The following is an 18,546-nucleotide window of genomic DNA, read 5'->3' as shown; positions in this document are numbered from 1 at the left end:
CTCCATGCAGTGGAGGCCCAGCAAGCTGTGAGATCATGTCCTGTGACTTGACCATATGGTGGTTGTCTATGTCGTGGTAATTCTACTGTTCTATTTGGTTCATAGTGATGTTATGCGATTAAATGTGATGCATACTATGATGATGATATTATAGTTAGAGCCCTGCACAGATGCGGATATCCGCGGATATCCACAAAGTTAGTGTCTTGGCGGTTGCGAACTGTATGGCAGTTTAAGTAATTAAGTAATTAAATTTATTAATTTTTACTTGGGTATATTCTTATTTTTGCTTGTGGTTAAGTGACCCTTGACATTGGTATGGGAAAATTGTGATAAAGAGCCTTGAGACCATAAAGCAGTAAATCTGACCTAAGCCTAACTGGATCCTGCCCTCAATTAATGGAAGGAAGGAACAAAGGTCAACAATATGTAGGTAGTTGTCGCAAGAGAAAATCCCCCATAAACCTGTGACTGTGGGGTGTCTGGTGCCAGGTATCAGGCCTGTTGTATTATGTTAACAGATCTGTCCATTCCAATACCTTGGGTGTAATATACTGTAGTTAAGTATTTATAATATCCATGGATAACTATTTGTGGGTGCCGGTAACCATTTTCGGATGCGGATGAAGGAAATACGGATGAGGATAATATTTTGTATATCTGTGCAGGGCTCTAATTGTAGTATTTTGATTCTTGTAAAGCAATCCCTTGATAAAATATTTCCTGTGTATTGCAGCTGTACTGGAAACTTCTATGGCTCCCAATGTGAGGTGGATGGTGAAGTATTAGGTGTAGCAGTTGGAGCCTCAGTAGCTGCAGTTATCATCATTGTGCTCACACTAGTGTGTCTCTGCATGTGGAGGTGGGTACAACACTGCATTTTGAAAACTTTCCAGAGCTGTACACTGAAAACTAAATGCCGTGTTCATTCTATCAGTAAAAATAGTACACACACAAGTTTTCTCGGCTGCTTGGCTCCCTAGTCATGACTTAGTTTGTTTCAGTCAGCTATGTGGTGCTAGCAACCTTGAAACCTGGAATGTGCTTTGACTGCCCCAACATCTTGTGGTTGTATTACAAAACTTTCAGTATTGTCATGCGTGACATGCTTAGTGATAATACCACATGTTCAGTAGTTCTTTTGACGAGGTTAAATGAAGGAGATAACTTAATTAGTGACTAATAAAAGTCCATTAAACATCTTAGATACAGTCAAACATCAGTATAGCAAAATGCTGGGATCCACAAAATTATTTTCACTGTATTGAAATTTCATTCACTCAAGTATTGGTCATTCATCCTAAAACCTAGATCTGTTTACGAAGTTGATTACACTGCTACAGACATCAATAGCACAAGTATTGTGAAACACCTTATCAGACATATCATTCATGCATGGGCATGCACTTACAATTTTGTTAACTTTGTTTTCTATAAAATTTCACTTTTGTGTTACATTGTTTCAGTCGACGTTGGAGTCGTGAGCAGAAGAGTGCAGGTGCTGGTCTTGGTTCACCAGTGTTTGGTTACATGGGGACTGCTGGTAGTACTGTTAAGACCCCAGCAGTAGGAGGACCTCCATACCAAGTATCACTCGAAGATAGACTGCGATGGGCACAGATTGCAGATGTCATGGCCCAAGCTAATCATTATGCTGTAAGGATATTACTGGTTTCATTGTCATAAACATGTAACCTTTCAGACATATCAAACTTTTATATAGGAAAGCACTTTAGCAGAAAGCCTTAAGGAAACTTATATTGCAAATATCGAATTATGTATTACTTTTACTTGCTTCAGTCATCAATGATCTGCATTTAGCGCTGTCGCCCAGGTGGCAGAGTCTCTGTCAGTTGTTTATCAAGCCTTTTCTTAAATGTTTTCAAAGAACATGGAAATTTATCAAACATTTCCCTTCATAAATAAATCATATTTCAAATGTTATAAATGAATATTTGCTACAATTTGTCTTCTTGAATTCCAACTTTATCTTCATATTATAATCTTTTCTACTTTTAAATGCTTCACTCATGCTTATTCGTCTATTAAATGTCATTCCATGTCATTTCAAAACATACTGCTTAGCTGAGCAGCTCGTCTACTTACTCCCAAGTCTTCCCAGCCCAAAGTTTCCAACATTTTCATAATAGTACTTTCTTGCTGGAAATCACCAAGAATAAATCGCACTGCTTTCCTTTGTATCTCTTCTAGTTCTTGTATCAAGTGATCCTGGTGTGTGTCCCATACACTGTGACCGTACTATAATTTGGGTCTTACCAGAGACATGTATACATTCCACACTATCACTCCACTGACAGCTCAGAACATATTAGTTATTGTTACAGTTCTTGTTTTTATTTTCCACCTAATTCAATACATAAAAATATTTATTGTCTCAAGAGGTACATTTTATTACAATATAACACTAACAGGGACGTGTTTCGCTCGTTATACCGAGCATCTTCAGCCTCATTTGAACAAAATCTCAAAGGTCAAGTCTTTATATTGAACCTTCTTATAATTAATTTGTTTGTTAAAATTGTTTTACACCATTAAAATATTACCACTAGTTAACACATAACTAAAAAGAATTAACATATTAAAATATAGTAGTGATGGACTAGATATTGATCACAATTTACTGATGTCCAAGTCATAGTAATGTTCTATACATCTGTAAGATTTGACTAAAAATCTCCTGTTTTTACTAATACTATTTAGTGCTCAGTTATTTTTTCTAAGTTTAAATGTCCTGTTTGGAATTAATGATGTTAGAGGATTAAACTTGCGATGTTTATCTCCTTCGTTGTACTTTCAGTTTATTTGAGGAAGGTTTGTAGTCTGCTGGAAACTTCGTACTAGTAGTCCTCACCGATCCTCGCCTGGTTTGAGTCAGCCTATTTTTCCACTGAACTGTTTATCGAAGCATCGTTAAAAGGGACACCAATAAATTATACTTAGTTGCTGGTGTATTGTTTTACTGCAACATTTGTGGAATAATGTGTCTGTAACAAAAGAATATTATGAGTGTGTTGTTTGTAGTTGTTATGAGAAATTCTTATGGTTGGAATTTCACTTAACCCTTTATTCACGCTTTAGTGCCTTGCTGTGTTTTTTGCAGTACTGAGACTATTTGTTATCATGTTTCTACTTCTTGTGTTATATTCATTGGGCGGGTGTGGTGGAGGGCGAGTAGGAAGCGTAGGGGAAGGAACTGTGGGCGGAGCTTTAGGCACTGGTGTAACATGTGGAGGGCGAGTAGGGGGCGTAGGGGAAGGGACTGTGGGCAGGATGTTGGATACCGACTTAGCTTGTGGTGGGGGGGGTCTTTATGTGTTTTCGAGGTGGGATTTGTATTTGTTAATGTGTTGGAAGGTTTATAATTGAATATTTTGAAGATTTTACTATTTTCTGATTTGAGAACTTGTAGCAATTTTGGCAATTGCTCTATTAACGGGCTTTTTATTTCGATTGCATCGTTTAGGTTTTTCCTTATTGAAATACTGATCCAAATGAATATAAATGTTTTCGTACTCAGTCATTAACTTCTCTTTCTCAATCCTTTTTATTATTTTAAGGTCCCTGTCTATTGTACTAAATTGATGGCCGGTCTCTTTCATGTGATTGCCCATTGCTGAATACTTATTATGTTTTAATGCGTTACAGTGTTCCATGTATCTTGTAATAAAGCTGCACCCAGTTTGGCCAACATATGAGAAATCACACTGTGTGCATGTCTACCTATGTATTCCAGATCCCTGATATTCATCATTATTTAAATTAACAGTATTGTGGTTGAAAAAAATGTTTTTATTAGTGTTATGTGTCTTGAAGGCTACTTGTAAATCTCGTTTTTTCAAGTACCGGTAATTTGTAATTTGGTGAATCACAGGATTGGTGTAGGTGAAAGTTGAGTATTTGGATTTTTTAGTCTTTTCTGGAGTAAGATTAGTGGTCAACTTAAGTTTTACTTTGTTAATGATTTGATTCACTCTCTCCGTTTTGTAACCATTAGTCAGTGCTAGTTCTTTTATAAATCTAAGTTCTTTCCTTAAGTTAACAGGTGACAAAGCTATTTTGAAGGCTCTGTAGACCAGGCTGAAAAAGGGTGCCTGCTTATGGGATTTCGGGTGAAGGGAATGATTTTTTATTGTAATTGGGGTGTGTGTCGGTTTTCTGTATATCTGAAAATTAAATCCTAAATTTGTATGTGTGACACTCACATCTAGAAAATTTAATGAACCATTGTTTTCGTCTTCCTTGGTAAGTTTTATACAACTGTCTATTCTATTTAAAAATTCTAGAATTTTTATACTATTATTTTTTCAGTGGTCTATTATTACAAACATGTCATCTACGTACCTCAGCCAAAGGTGTAGCCCTTCTATATTTGGTTTGATTTTAGATTCTTCCAAGTTATCCATATATATATCAGCCAGTATCACTGAGCTGGGGCCCCTCATAGCCAAGCTTAATTGGTGATAAATTTTATTATTGAAAGCGAAGTAGTTATTCAATACAAATTTGAGTAACGGTAATTTAAAAAATTCTTCTATTTCTAGTTTACTAATTGCTATATTTGGATAAATTGGATTTAATTATGTGAACTGTTTCATTAGTAGGTATGTTTGAATACATTTTAATGATATCAAACTCTTTTAACCTTTCACAGAATTCTATCAAAATTTTTACTGAAGAAGTATTATTAATCTTGTAATGTTTTTTTTTTAGAAATTGGTGTATAAATTTTGATGTGTTATAAGTGGGGCTATTCATGCTATTTATGATTGGTCTAGAGACAATAAACATTTTTATGTATTGAAATAGGTGGAAAATAAAACCAAGAACTGTAACAATTAGTATTAAGTTCAATACGGGTAAAAACCACGCAAATAGTTTTATGCACATACCACAGTCGATCAGCTTGTAATCCTTACTCCCAAGTCTTCCCAGCCCAAAGTTTGCAACATTTTCATAACACTGCTCCTTTACAAGTTATAAACCTCATTATAAACCATATTGGAGATCAGAATATCGAAGTTTACAAACAAATGAAATATACCACCTTTCCAATACTTCACAATCCTTATTTCTAGGATACAAACATTATACAGATGTTAAAAATTGGGACATTTTATTATCGTATCCAGTTCCTGTTTTGCTTTCTCTGGCTATTCATATTTAATATACCCTCTCCCCAATTCTTCACTCTTTTTTAACTCTGTTCTTATCCCTCCCTACCCTCCTTTTTATCAACACCCACACTGTAAAGTGATGTGATTTAACCCAGTCTCCTACCTCCATCCTTATGATTTCCTCTAACATATCTACTGACCTTATTACTATGTCAATCACACTTCCTCCTTGTTCTGTAACATAAGTCAGCTTCCCATTCCTGTCATCCTCTTTCCAACCATTTAGAATATATAAATTTCCCACTGCACACATTCCTAAAATTCTATATCCATAACTGTTTATAACTGTACCTTCACTTCTTCTACTTTTCCTCATTACCTTCCCATCTTCTTTACTGTACATTGGGCTCTGCTCCCTTATTCTCGCATTCCGATCCCCAAATAACAACATACCATCTTCTTCTTCAAACTTCCCTCTTATCATACTAATTTCCAGCAATAACTCCTCAAAAAAAAAAAATGTTTATTTGTGTATAAAGAACTCCTGAGGTGGCAATATGCAAATGCTAAACTTACCTTCTTAACCCTCCCTTCTTCCCTCCCCACATTAAATCTAATCCAAATCACTTCTTGCATCTGTCTCAATATCCTCTACTAGTTCACTAATATCTTCCTTTATTAGAACCACTATTCCTCCTGGGGTCCTCCCCTTATTCTGCTCCTTTCTTTTGGATTTATACTTAACCACAAACCCTTCTCATGTTATCTCCTTCCCTATTTCAAGCCATGTCTCCAAGAGTGCCACAGTATCGAAACCTTCCACTACTTCTTTAACCTTTTTATTACCTAATTTGCCTAACGGCCCCTCAATATTCACAAACCCTATTTTCCAATTTTGTTATAACTTAGCCCCCCCCCCTCCAGATTTCCTCCCCTATTCTTGCTTCATGTTAACATAGCCTTTTCACTTTCTGTCTCCATTTCTCCCTTTCTTACCATTTTTTGTCACTCTCTTCCTTCTTTATCCTCCAAACCTTCATACCTTTTACCCCACAAGTCTTTTAGACTCATACTTCTTCCTTTGCTCCTAGCTCCTTTTCCTTGCTGTTTGTCATGCATATCACCACCTTCATGGTTCACTTGTGCATTGCACTCTGCACTTAAAGATTCTTCAGACTCCCCCTCGCTCACCACTTCCCGTCTCCCCTTTTCTACATCCACACTGCACTGCTCACTTCCTCCTCGGTTGCTTTCCTCACTTACCTCCACTCGTTCCATAATTCATTCTGCGTCCTTCCTAACCTCTTGCCTTGCCATCACTTCCTCCTCTGATTTGGCATATACGTCCATCACCTTCAGTTTTGACACCAGCCACTCTCGAACCCATCTTTCATTTGACACCACTAGCCGTTGCCTCCTTATGTGGGCCTTCAGCTCTTGGTGTCTCGCCCTCCCTAGATGCCGCTTCAAAGTTTTCAGATTTTCACTTCCTTCTCTACCCATATCTCTCTTTACCCAGATTTTGTGTCCTTGTAAATTGCTAATGCTTCTTAACACTATTCTGCCATTAAAGAAGATAGTAACTTTAGTCTAAATGGGCTGTGACCTTTAGCTTTACCCACTCTTTCCACATCATCTATATCCACTTCATTAAAATTTATTTTCATCTTGTACTGGATGACCTCCACCACCTTGCAAATTTCGTCCACTTTTCCTTCTTTCTCATCTTCCTGAACACCATATACAAATATGGTTTTCATCCTCTCCTGGTTGCATACTTCTGCTTCTTTCTTCAACTTCAGCACCTTCTCTTCTAGATTTTTTTACTTTCCCTCTTAACAGCTCTACTTCTTTCTCATTGCTACACGTTTTGTTCATCATTTCTTCTGCCTTTGCTTCCAGCCATTTCTTCATATTCCCTATCTCCCTTGATTGCTCTTTCATCATTGCCTTCATCTAGTCCCAAGGGCAGGATTCTTGTATAACTTCCCTCACTATCTCCGTAATTGTTGCCAAGTCTCCCCAGCTGAAATTGGCGCTGGTATTCGGGGCGGAGTTTATTTCTACCCCTCCCCCCGCAAATGACCAGAAGCACAGCTATCACTGCTGCCACCAATACCGTCTCACCCATCTTTCGCAGCCCTTCTTTTCTCTCCAAACCATTCTTAGAATTCTTCCCCTGCTTCCACTGCCACCTCCCAATTGCGGCCCGGTACTGTTCGACTCCCACCATACTTCATGACATATGCTACGCAGCACGTTCTCTCTCGCTGCTTGCTCGAGCTAGACTGAATTTCTTATCCGATATAATGACATTATCAGAGTTTTGGAAATGTAAGATAACAGCAAAAGTAACTAACGTTGAAATGAATACGGGCCTAAACTGTCATTGTGTTTATTGTATTGTGTGTTCCTTTCTAGGTTCCTATCTTTCTGTATTTACACTTTTGTTCCTTTCCATCACTGATATTGTATATCTGATAATTTAAGGTAATGTTACCAAAAGGAATCTTTCCTGGACAAACAATAGAAATGATTATAATAATACTATTTCTTGGAGTAAAAGCAAATTTAATATGTTGTTACTTTTCAGCAGCCTGAGCCTATGAATGCTCCAACACGTCCATCCTCTGCAATTCTTGGCTATCCTAGTCTACAGACTCTCACAGGCACGTTACCACCTGTCCCTCTACCACGTCTGGGTCTGGGTAACATGATGGGAGGGGGCAGCCACACACTCAGTGTCCATGGTGGTCCTATATATGGTATTCAAGGTGCCCGGACTCCAGAACGTACTGTTGAAACAAGCAGCAGCGAAGAAGAGGATCGCACAGATCTCTTAGGACGTAACTTTCATGTACCAAGACCTAAGAGCAGATCTTCTATTGCAGTAAGTTATGATTTCATGGTATAGATAACATATGATAACCTCATTGTGACTATTCTTCTTCTTCTTCTCCTTCTGGTTCCTGTCTGTTCCGGATGTTGGCAACCATCTTGGCTGTGCTTGTCCTGTCATTTGCGGCTCAAAAAAGCTCAGTAAATGTTTTAGAGGTCCACGTTCTGATGTTCTTAAGCCAGGATATTCTTCTTCGGCCAACGCTTCTTTTTCCTGGAATTTTTCCTTGCAGGATGGTCTGAAGGAGATTGTATCGGCTGTTGTTCTGCATGATGTGTCCCAGGTACTGGATCTTTCTTGCTTTCACGGTGATCAATACTTCTTTCTCTTTCTTCATTCTTCGTAGAATCTCGATATTTGTGACATGCGATGACCACGGTATTCTTAACATTCTTCTATATAGCTACATCTCAAAAGACTCCAAGCGTTTACCCAATGATTCTATCAGAGTCCATGTTTCAACACCATAAAAGAGAGTGGAGAACACATAGCAGCGTAGAAGTCTGATCTTCGTCGACATTTCTAACCCGTGATTCTTAAACAGATTGCTCATCTTATTGAAAACAGCACCGGCTTTTCCAATTCGGGTCTTCACCTCGTCAGAAAGATCCCACTGGTCATTTATGGTGGTACCAAGATACGTGTATTTATGAACTTGTTCAGTGCTGTTCTGGCCTATCTTAAGATGACATGCAAGAACCCTGTTTTTACTGATTATCATTGTTTTAGTTTTTTGTGTTGACATCTAGACCATATTCAGAGCTCTTTTGTGTAAGTCTGTCTACAAATTACTGTCCTCACTATGAGAAAAGACTATTGTGTCGTCGGCATATCGGACGTTGTTGATATATTTGCCGTTTAAGAGCACTCCCATCTCCACTTCATCAAGAGCTTCCTTAAAGATGCATTCTGAATAGATGTTGAAAATCAGTGGGGATAATATACAACCCTGCTTACACCTCGTAGAATGTCTGTGTCCTCCGTATTTTCTCCGTCCAACCTCACAGAAGCTGTCTGGTTCCAATATAAGTTTACTATTATACGCAGGTCCTTGTCATTAAAACCAATGCTTTTTAAGATTTTAACGATCTTCTGGTGTTTTACTCTGTAGAAAGCTTTCTAGTAATCAATAAAACAGGCAAAAATGTCACAATTCACGTCTCTGCACCTTTGAAACAGCACCTGGATACAAAACAATGCTTCACGCGTACCAGATGTATTTCTGAAACCAAATTGTGTAGGAGAAATTTGTTCTTCTCAGATCATGTATATTCTTCGGTGAATGATCCTCAGAAATATCTTTAGTAAGTGACTCATGAGGCTGATGGTCCTGTACTCACCACATGTTTTAGCTCCAGGTTTTTTGGGCAATGTAATAAATTCAGATTTAAGTCAATCCTGTGGAATGCAACCCGAGTCGTAGACGTCATTGAATAATGCAGTCAACCATTTTAAAATATCTTCACAGAGAAGCTTTAGAATTTCGGAATTTACATTGTCAGGGCCAGGTGATTTACCATCTTTCATTCCATTTATCGCAGTTTGTACTTCTTCCATCAGAATTCTAGGTCCTGTTTCGTAGTTTACTTCAGGTGGTTCAGGACGATTGTCATAAAAGAATTGTTCTCCATGTTTTCCATGTGTGTTTTAGCTCCTCTTGCCCAACGATTATTTTCCCTTCACTATTTACCAACCTGTTCCCTGTTCTTGATTTGTATTTCCCAGTCACCTCTCTGACTTTTCGGTGAACATTGAAACTGTCATGGTTCAGTTATAATTTCTCTATTTCATTGCACTGTTCCTGTATTTCTCTTTCCTTAGCTTCTCGTATCTGTTTCCTGATCTCCTTGTTGATATTCCTGTATTCATCATGGTTATTTTTTCACTTTCCTCCTTCTGTCCATCATTTCAAGTATTTCTTCAGCATCCATAACTACCCACAATCATCTCTTGTGCTAATGAACCTGATTGGCAAGACACAGAAATTGATAGATAAGTATTATTGTAATTTTTCTTAAACTCTGGTGGTTATGCAAGTTATGTATGGTTCAGGCAGAAAGAACACAGAAACAGTGTAACGTGACTCTTGCTCCTTTAACTCCAATTCTAATTGTCTTTCATAATTCAAACAGTATAGAGAAATGTTATCCTAACATTAATTCTAATTGTTTTTGTCATACTCCAAACATTCTCTTTCTTTCTTAAACCATTTACCCTCCAGGGTTGGTTTTTCCTCTTGGACTCAGCGAAGAATCCCACCTCTACCGCCTCAAGGGCAGTGTCCTGTAGCATGAGAGTTTGGATCGGGGTATACAACTGGTAGAAGGACCAGTGCCTCACCTGTTATGCCCTGGCCTTACAGTAAGTTAGGTACCATCCTGGCATTTGCCTGGAGGAGAAGTGGGAAATCACGGAAAACCACTTTTGAGGATGGTTGAGGTGGGAATCAAACACCCCTCTACTCACTTGACCTCCCAATGCCGAGTGGACCCCGTTCCAGCCCTCGTACCACTTTTCGAGTTTCGTGGCAAAGCCGGCAATCGAACTTGGGTCTCTGGGGGTGGCAGCTAATCACACTAACCACTACACCACAGAGGCGGACTACTTCAAACAACATTAGGAAATATTATTGTAATATTATTTCACTCTGGCGGTGAGAGTAAAGGTGTGAAGTGTCCATAAGTGTAATTGTGTTAGGTCCGATTCTAATTGTCTAATGTCTTTCAAGTGGTTGTGTGTTTGAATTACTAGCTGCTATCAGTTACACATGTGAGAAGTATTCTAATCTATACTTTTTCCTACATTTTTCTTTGTTCTAATGTATTTGTTAAATTCTCTTAACAATCATCCAATGGGCAAGCAGCTCTTGTTGTTTCAGGCAACTATATATGGTATAACATGATACGACATTTTCGGTAATGGAACTTGTGAGAAAACAGCTGAACAGATTTCATTGCCCTCATTTTAGAGCATACGATCTGGAGGTCCTCAGAAAATTAGTATTTTTTATAGGATTGCTGATTTTCCTACAACATTTTCTTATTTTCTCCAATAAACTGTGGTGTGCAGATGGATACCATTGACAGTTGGCATAGTTCCAAGGTACTCCACTGCATGTTGGCATTAGTACTATATTGAGAGAATTGCCAGTTTTAAGCAATAGTGTATTAGCATGCTGTTAAGATGGTAGTGTGAAGTTACTACAAGCTATGATTGGAGCTTTGCTTTTATGAACCTATGAAATTATCTTCTCTATATAGAATTGAATATACAAATCATTATACTACCAGATCTTCTGCAGGATGTTCCCATATACGTGGCCAATCCTACAGACACTCATTTGAGAGAAACTGAGCTCAGAGAGTTGCAGTAGCAACAACTGAATCACAAAGACCAACTGAACTTTTGCCAAAGTACCTTGGAAACTCTATTTTGAAACTTGTATAACCTCAAGTTTTTCAATGTCAGATACCTTATTCATTGACAGAAAACACGAATGATCAAATAAGGTGGTCGGGACTGACCAGCATGTGAGCGAAACCTAATTTTGGTGAACTTTGAAGTAGTGATTGACTTAACATTGTTTGCTGGGTTGAGTCGACTGGCTCTTATAATTCCTTTTCCTCAGCCACCATGGGAGGAACTGATCTGGGATTTGCCTGGTAGTGAAAATGGGGAAACCACAGAAAACCATGGTGGGGTTTGAACCCACTCATCTCCTGAATGCAGAACTTTGCTCCGTAACTGTAATGAGTTGACACATATGGCTACTCCTCTCAATGTACGTCCTACAGGTGGGGTTGCAGAAATCTTCTGGGATGGTTTATAAGGTCAGCACCCTTATGCATCAATTATAATTTCCTCTTTTCCAGCTCCAGCCAGGTTGGGGCATTAATGGTACTCCTCCACCTTCTCCTCTCCTTTCACCATTCTTCTTCTGTAATTATGTTCCATTCCAGGTTCCTTCTTCTTGATCAAGTCTATCCATGTTGCTCTAGGTCCTCCTCTTGTTCTCATTCCCTCAGACTTAGCCTCCAACATCTGTTCCAGTAAACTTCCCTCCTCTATTTTCTCTACATGCCCAAATGATCGTAGTCTATTCTTTTGAGTTCTGTCATTCAATCTTTCTACTCTAATTTCCTTCCTGACACCTTCATTTCTCACTCTGTCTTTTCTATCACACTTATAATTTCATTTCACCGGCTTGAATTTTGCTCCCATTTCTTCTTGTCACTCCCCAAGTCTGCTGCATTTGTCAAAATGGATGTATAGTAAATCTTCTAATTTACTTCCTTACATCTTTTTTGTACTTCCAAACTAGATTCTTTACATTTTGGTAGAATGCTTTTGCCTTTTTCATCTTTTTGCCTTGCATTTTGTCTTAATTTGCTTCCTGGGTATTTGAACCTGTTCACAATTTCAAGGGTCTGACCTATATTAATGATTTCCTTTCCTTATTCTGCCACCTCTTGTTATCACCATTGTCTCATGCTTCACCACACCATGTTGTATTTCACAATTTTCTTATTTAGTATGTCCAGTTATTCTTGTACATCCTTAATGTCTGTTCCCCATACCATAATATCATCAGCAAATAATATTACCTTCATCTCTCTTTCACCGTATGCATCCTTTGACTCCTTCACAATTTCATCCATTACCATTATCAATAACAGTGACGACATCATGCTTCCCTGTCTTAGCCCAGTAACATTCCTTTCCTCACATTCAACACTCTTCACTTCCGCAATTCCAATTACACGCTGGTTCATATCATATGGTGCAAGTAGGAGCAAAAGATCTCTATAGGTCGATGTCCTGAACAAATAGCATTAAAGAAAACATTCCTACACCATTCCATCCTTCCAACTTGGGTCTAGACAAAGCTAAAACCTAAAACTTACCATACATTTCATGTAGAATTTCCATCATTTGTTTGCCAGCTCCCTTTCTTACCATTGTTTCCCATACCTTTTCTCTGAGTATAGTGTTGTAATATTTACCATATTGAGAAATGTCATTACTAGATTTTCATCATACTGCCAATGCGTTTTCATCAGCTGTGTCATACATACTAAAGATGGGCTCCATTGTTGATCTGCCATTTTCAAAGCCATACTGCTCCTCTTCTGAGTGTCCTTCTGTCTTTCTTCACAATCTGTTTTCTATTATCCTTTCCATTATTTTTGAAACTTGTGATACAAGTGTGATTCGTTGACAGTTATTGCATACTTTCTTGTTCCTCTTCAATCAATCAAAGATCTGTATTTAGGACTGTCATCCAGATGGCAGATACCCTATAAATTGTTTACCTACATAAAACAGTATTGAATAATCAATTATTCAGGTTCCCTAAGGGAATATGTATCCATAACATACCACTTAGTCGAGCATCTTGTCTCCTAACTCTCATGTTTTCCCAGCCTAAAGTTTGCAACATCACTTTCCCCATTCTTCCAGCTAACATTTCAGAATCAGTATACATTTTACCAATCTACACAGCCATTGTAGGCCAACAGGTTCAGCTGCAACCCTAAGCATAAGGTGATTGTGACTTTCTTGCAAGATACTTTCATGATGCTAAGAGGAACAGGTACAGAGACAGTTTAGGTACCATATTGAGAATGTTATTCAGCACCATATACAGAGTGGCCTGCCCAAGAAAAAGGAAAACTGTGGACGGAGTAAAAGAAGAAGAAAAGTTTGTGCAAACTAAACCCATGTTCATTTCTACAGCTTTGGCATTTAATTTGGTGAAAGGGGGGAAAAATCTGCTTATATTGGAAGCATGTATGAAAATTGTGAGTGTATTAATGAAAAATACATGGTTCTTGTAAGGTGTTCAAGTAACACTGTCTGTAATACTCTTATAACTCTTTTACAAACCACTTCTAGATTACTTTTTGTCTAGAATATGTTAAGTCCCAAGTATTTGATCAACCTGACTTGATGTATGAGAGTTGTGTATAGAAATGATTGTTGGTCTTTCATGTCCTGTTTAGTTGTTAGTGATATACAACATCGACTGTTTTTGAAGCTAAGGTTATATTTTATTTATGAGGCACACCAGGTTCGGATGACCAGTTTCAGCCATTGCAAATGTCTTTTTATGACAGGATTTAATTTGTGTATTCATCAAGTCAGTAATTAATAACTGACAACCAAAATGAACTGATAATATTCAGGTTTGTTGTCTTTTAAATTGAATATGTGGACTTCATTGTAGTAAAATGGGTTTTACACCCATCCAAAAATAGGGGGAATGAGTTAGAGTCCAGAGGGAATACAAATATTTTCACCTCAGCTCTGTTTCAAAAATTGTAGGGGTCTGTTTTTATTCAGCTTTAAAGTTCATCTCTGTCCATTATAGTAACTTTGTAATGTGTTTTCTGATTGCAGAACCAGAGTGGAATCTATTATGATGTTGACTATGAACAAGGTGACTTGTACAGTCTTAAACATCAGCCAGCTATTCCTATGAGCACATATACCCTTGGGAGAACATCTTATAAACGTTAGCAACTTGGGCTATTCTGTTTACTCTGTTAAAATAATTTTTTATTATGGGATACATTTGTTCAAGTCTTGAATATGTGATCCCATTCAATGCCAAATACATGATGTGAACAGAATTTTTGTGATCCTCATCCTGTAGAGAATCTGAGCACAGTATTCATGAAGAAATGTTTTTAAAGTTGTAACTACAAAAGGTTCCCAACTGTGAGGTTGTTGCAAAGTTATTGCAGAGCAATAGATCACAGATGAGCTTCATGTACCATGAAAGTTGACACCAGTTGCTATACAAATTATATCTCAAAAGCCTTTGTATTTGTATTTCAGTGCAGATCATTGTGATTTTATTTCAAAGATCAGCTATCGGAATATAGATGCATCAGTTGACAAAGAACCCTGTTTTGAGTATTCAACCAGGATGGCAGGATGGATTTGAGTACCCTCACTGTAATAACTGTACCTTGAATGTGTACCAATACCAATCTCAAGAGTGTGGTAAACTCACCTTTACAATACTTAAAAAATTCTTTAATCCTTCTTTTTTTTAGGAAAGGGACATGTTTTGTCTATTTTGGAGACATCTTCAGCCTAGTAACAAAAGTATGGTAAGATTCATGGCGTCAAAACTTCATCAAAACTACCGTAATCAGCACACGTAGTCATTCTGCTTCTTCCCCTCTTTCAATTTCCCCTCACTTCGTTCATATGCTTGCTACTCCTGATAGACAGCCGGCTATCTGTAGTCTAACACAAGGCTGCATGCAGGTCGGCCGAGCTAGACAGAGAGAGAGATAGAGGGATGGACAGGTGAAGGAGTAGGTACTCAGACGTGTCTAACTTTTTAATTACTCAAGTCGCTTCACTTGTTCAGCTTATTCTAATTTTCTTTTTGTTTTTAGACTTCTTATTCTAATTTTTTTCCATAATACACAGTCATTAAATCTATCCGGCAACTCAACCTGCGTAAGTTCCACCTGAATTAAAGTCCATTTGAACTCAAACATTAGAACATTCACCCAGCCAAGTGTTGTTATTATTATTATTATTATTATTATTATTATTATTATTATTATTATTATTATTATTATTATTATTTATTTTCCTTAAATTGTACATGTACAATTTAGGAGTGGTAGATGGAGAAAGAGCAAGCCCCACATACACGGAAGTGCCTCCATCTCCACATGTGTACATACTCTACTGAATATTTACATACAAATGTAGACAAGTGTTGGACTATCATTCAACGTTTCTTATTGGACAGTCACATGGTCTATTAAAAAGCCTTGTATTTTAACTTTAGTAGGCCTGTTTAAGTGTATGTTTTAATTGTGCATTTGACAGAGTTATGTTTAACTCTAGAAATTTTGGATGTGTTATTTGTTGTAGCAGTTCACTAGGAATCCCATGAATCTTACCATACTTTTGTATTAGGCTGAAGATGTCTCCAAAATAGAGAATAAAGAATTTTTTAAGTATTGTAAAGATGGAGTTTACTCAAACACTGTTAAAACTTGTTCAAGGTTGACAATATGGATTAATTATGAACATTTCTTGTGGTGAATACCAATCTCTTCGACAATGTGTTCTGGGGAATAGAGCAACTAGGGACAGATTTTCTTACAGTACACTTGAATCCTCCTGTGTAATGATTCAGTTTTCACTCAAATTCATCCCTTGAATGACTGCCTCTTGTAGTACAACAATGTTCAGGTGCAGATTATTCTGTGGTGATAATTCATAACAGGAACAATAATGCCATCTCTGACTTGGTAGGAAGGTTGAAACAAAAAAGTGGAAATGAAGAAGAAAAGAAACTGCTGAGAACTGAAACAGTATACAAAACAGATAATGAAAAAAGAACAAGAAAAGTTTAAGATGTAATACATCTTTGTACCAGTGTAAGAACATCATATTAGTAGATGGAATATATAAAAGTTAAAACTTTCCTCTTCTCTTTAATAAATTAATTTCACATAATAAAAGTGTTAAAGAGTTAATGAGGAAAATAATAATGTATTTGTTGTGTTGCTTCCAAAGATGGATATTTCATTTACTGAATTCCCTTGTAAAAATGGTAATTCAATACTTTGTCAAGTAGTAGTTAAGTAATTCATTAGTAATTCTGAAAGATATTTAGGCAGTGTTATGTAATGTTATGTAATATTGATAAATGATAACACTGCTAAAGATGGAAGCAGTTCAAATAAACATTATGTAACAAAATTATATGATCACTCAATAAAAACTGTGGATATTCTTATATAATTTCCCATTCTATTTTTTTGGTTGCCTGGACACATCAAATCATACTTTATCCTACTTGTTACATGTGCAAAAGTCAAGGTAATGATGTCTCGTAATGTATACTGTAAAATGAACTATTCTAAAACAGATGCTCTTTGCTGATGAAGTGAGCTGGTATTAAAAAATGAGTGGGAGGGAAAGCAAAATATAATTTGTTAATTATTGTTATTGAATATTCTGTAAGTCTTTTGGTACATCAATGATCTTCTGTACATTGTTATGGGTAATAACCCTAGATTCAGAAAGTCCCTGGGATATTACACTTTTAATGTATACGGTAGTAGAGTTTTTTATTATGTTTCGATAATATCACGAAGTCACTTCTATAGAATATTCATCATTTTAATATTATTGTTCTTTTTGTATGCCAACCAGTTTTTGTTATCTATGAATGTTTATCGTATTTGATAAGAATGCTCGAAAAAGCTTATGGTGAAACAACAACGAGAAGAAATCAAACCATATTTTATACCTGTCATAAGGAAATATCCAGAAAAATGGGTGCAAAACACCTGGTTTCCTTTGTATGACAATGCACCATCACATCAATCAATGTTTGTAGGCACAATGGTAATGCTTTGGAGCATCCTCCATACTATTCAGATTTGTCACCATCTGGCTTGTTTCTCTTTCCATGGCTGAAAACTCATCTGAAGGGACAATGATGAAGTTACTGCAAATGTGACAAGAGCACTAATGATTTAGAAAAATGTCTTCCAGAAATGCTTCCAGTCACTTTATACCCGCTGGCAGCAGCGTGTCTCAGTGGAAGGGAATTATCTTGAAGGAAAGATTGTGTAATTTGCATAATGGTAACCAATTTCTGTGTTATTAACCTATTCTGAGAACTTTTTGAAGCTATAATTATTGAATCTTATATATTTATAAATGGATGTACGTGTGTATATGTTTCATATTCCTAAACTACTGGAGCAATTTCAACCAAACTTGGTACACATACAACTTACTATCTGGAGAAAAATACAGAGTATGACATCCCCAGGAGAAGAGATGGGAAGGGGGTGACATATAAAAATAATCGAAAATAGTGTTTAATCCATAGTTTTCAGAGTTGCTAAGATTAATAGCGTCACTCCAAATGTTGTTTAAGTCCAAGGGTGGTGAGAAGGGGTTAAAACAAAATGTCCAAAATGACAGATTATAGATGTATGTGAGCATGTTCCAGCATAGTTCTCAACTAAACTTGGTATACATATGACTTACTGTCTGGAAAAATAATAATGTGGGGGTAAGACACCCGTAAGGGAGTGAGCGACATGTAAAAATAATCAAATCGACTGGCATTGATGTCAAATCCATAGTTTTCAGGGTCACTGAGATGCATTGTGACAGCCTGGATGCCGTTTAAGTCTAAATTTAGCCTCCATTGCCATACAGGTTGAGAAGAAATGAAAAAGAAAAAAATGTCAAAAATGACCAAGAGTAGAGTTAATCCACAGTTTTCGGGGTTGCTAGACTAATTGTTGACAATCCTAGTAACAGCTGTAATCATGTACATCATACCTATAGTGCAATGCATAAATTCACACAGTTATAACTTACTTTTATTAGTTATTCAAAAAGGATCAACTACTTCCCAGTTCAGTGCAAAACTAAATACAGTGAAACCTTGTTAGCATGTTCTTCAAGTATCTAGGTGTTAATATAAGGAAAGATCTTCATTGGGGTAAT

General features: G+C 37.0%; 1 protein-coding gene across 1 annotated transcript in view; it reads left to right on the top strand.

The window, feature by feature from the left end:
- The window catches only part of LOC136874353 (mucin-17), a 215,664-nt gene extending 198,869 nt beyond the window's left edge, over positions 1-16,795 (top strand). The window contains exons 10-13 of the mRNA XM_067147992.2: positions 737-862; positions 1,467-1,656; positions 7,729-8,025; positions 14,434-16,795. Coding sequence (XP_067004093.2) covers positions 737-862; positions 1,467-1,656; positions 7,729-8,025; positions 14,434-14,553 — 733 coding nt within the window. The 3' untranslated portion in view covers positions 14,554-16,795. The remainder of the gene's footprint in view (positions 1-736; positions 863-1,466; positions 1,657-7,728; positions 8,026-14,433) is intronic.
- The last annotated feature ends 1,751 nt before the right edge of the window (positions 16,796-18,546 follow it).

The sequence above is a fragment of the Anabrus simplex genome, chromosome 5, assembly GCF_040414725.1.
Source record: "Anabrus simplex isolate iqAnaSimp1 chromosome 5, ASM4041472v1, whole genome shotgun sequence".
Lineage (NCBI taxonomy): Eukaryota > Metazoa > Arthropoda > Insecta > Orthoptera > Tettigoniidae > Anabrus > Anabrus simplex.
The sequence above is the reverse complement of the archived record's forward strand: the minus strand, read 5'-3'. Positions and strand labels throughout refer to the sequence as shown.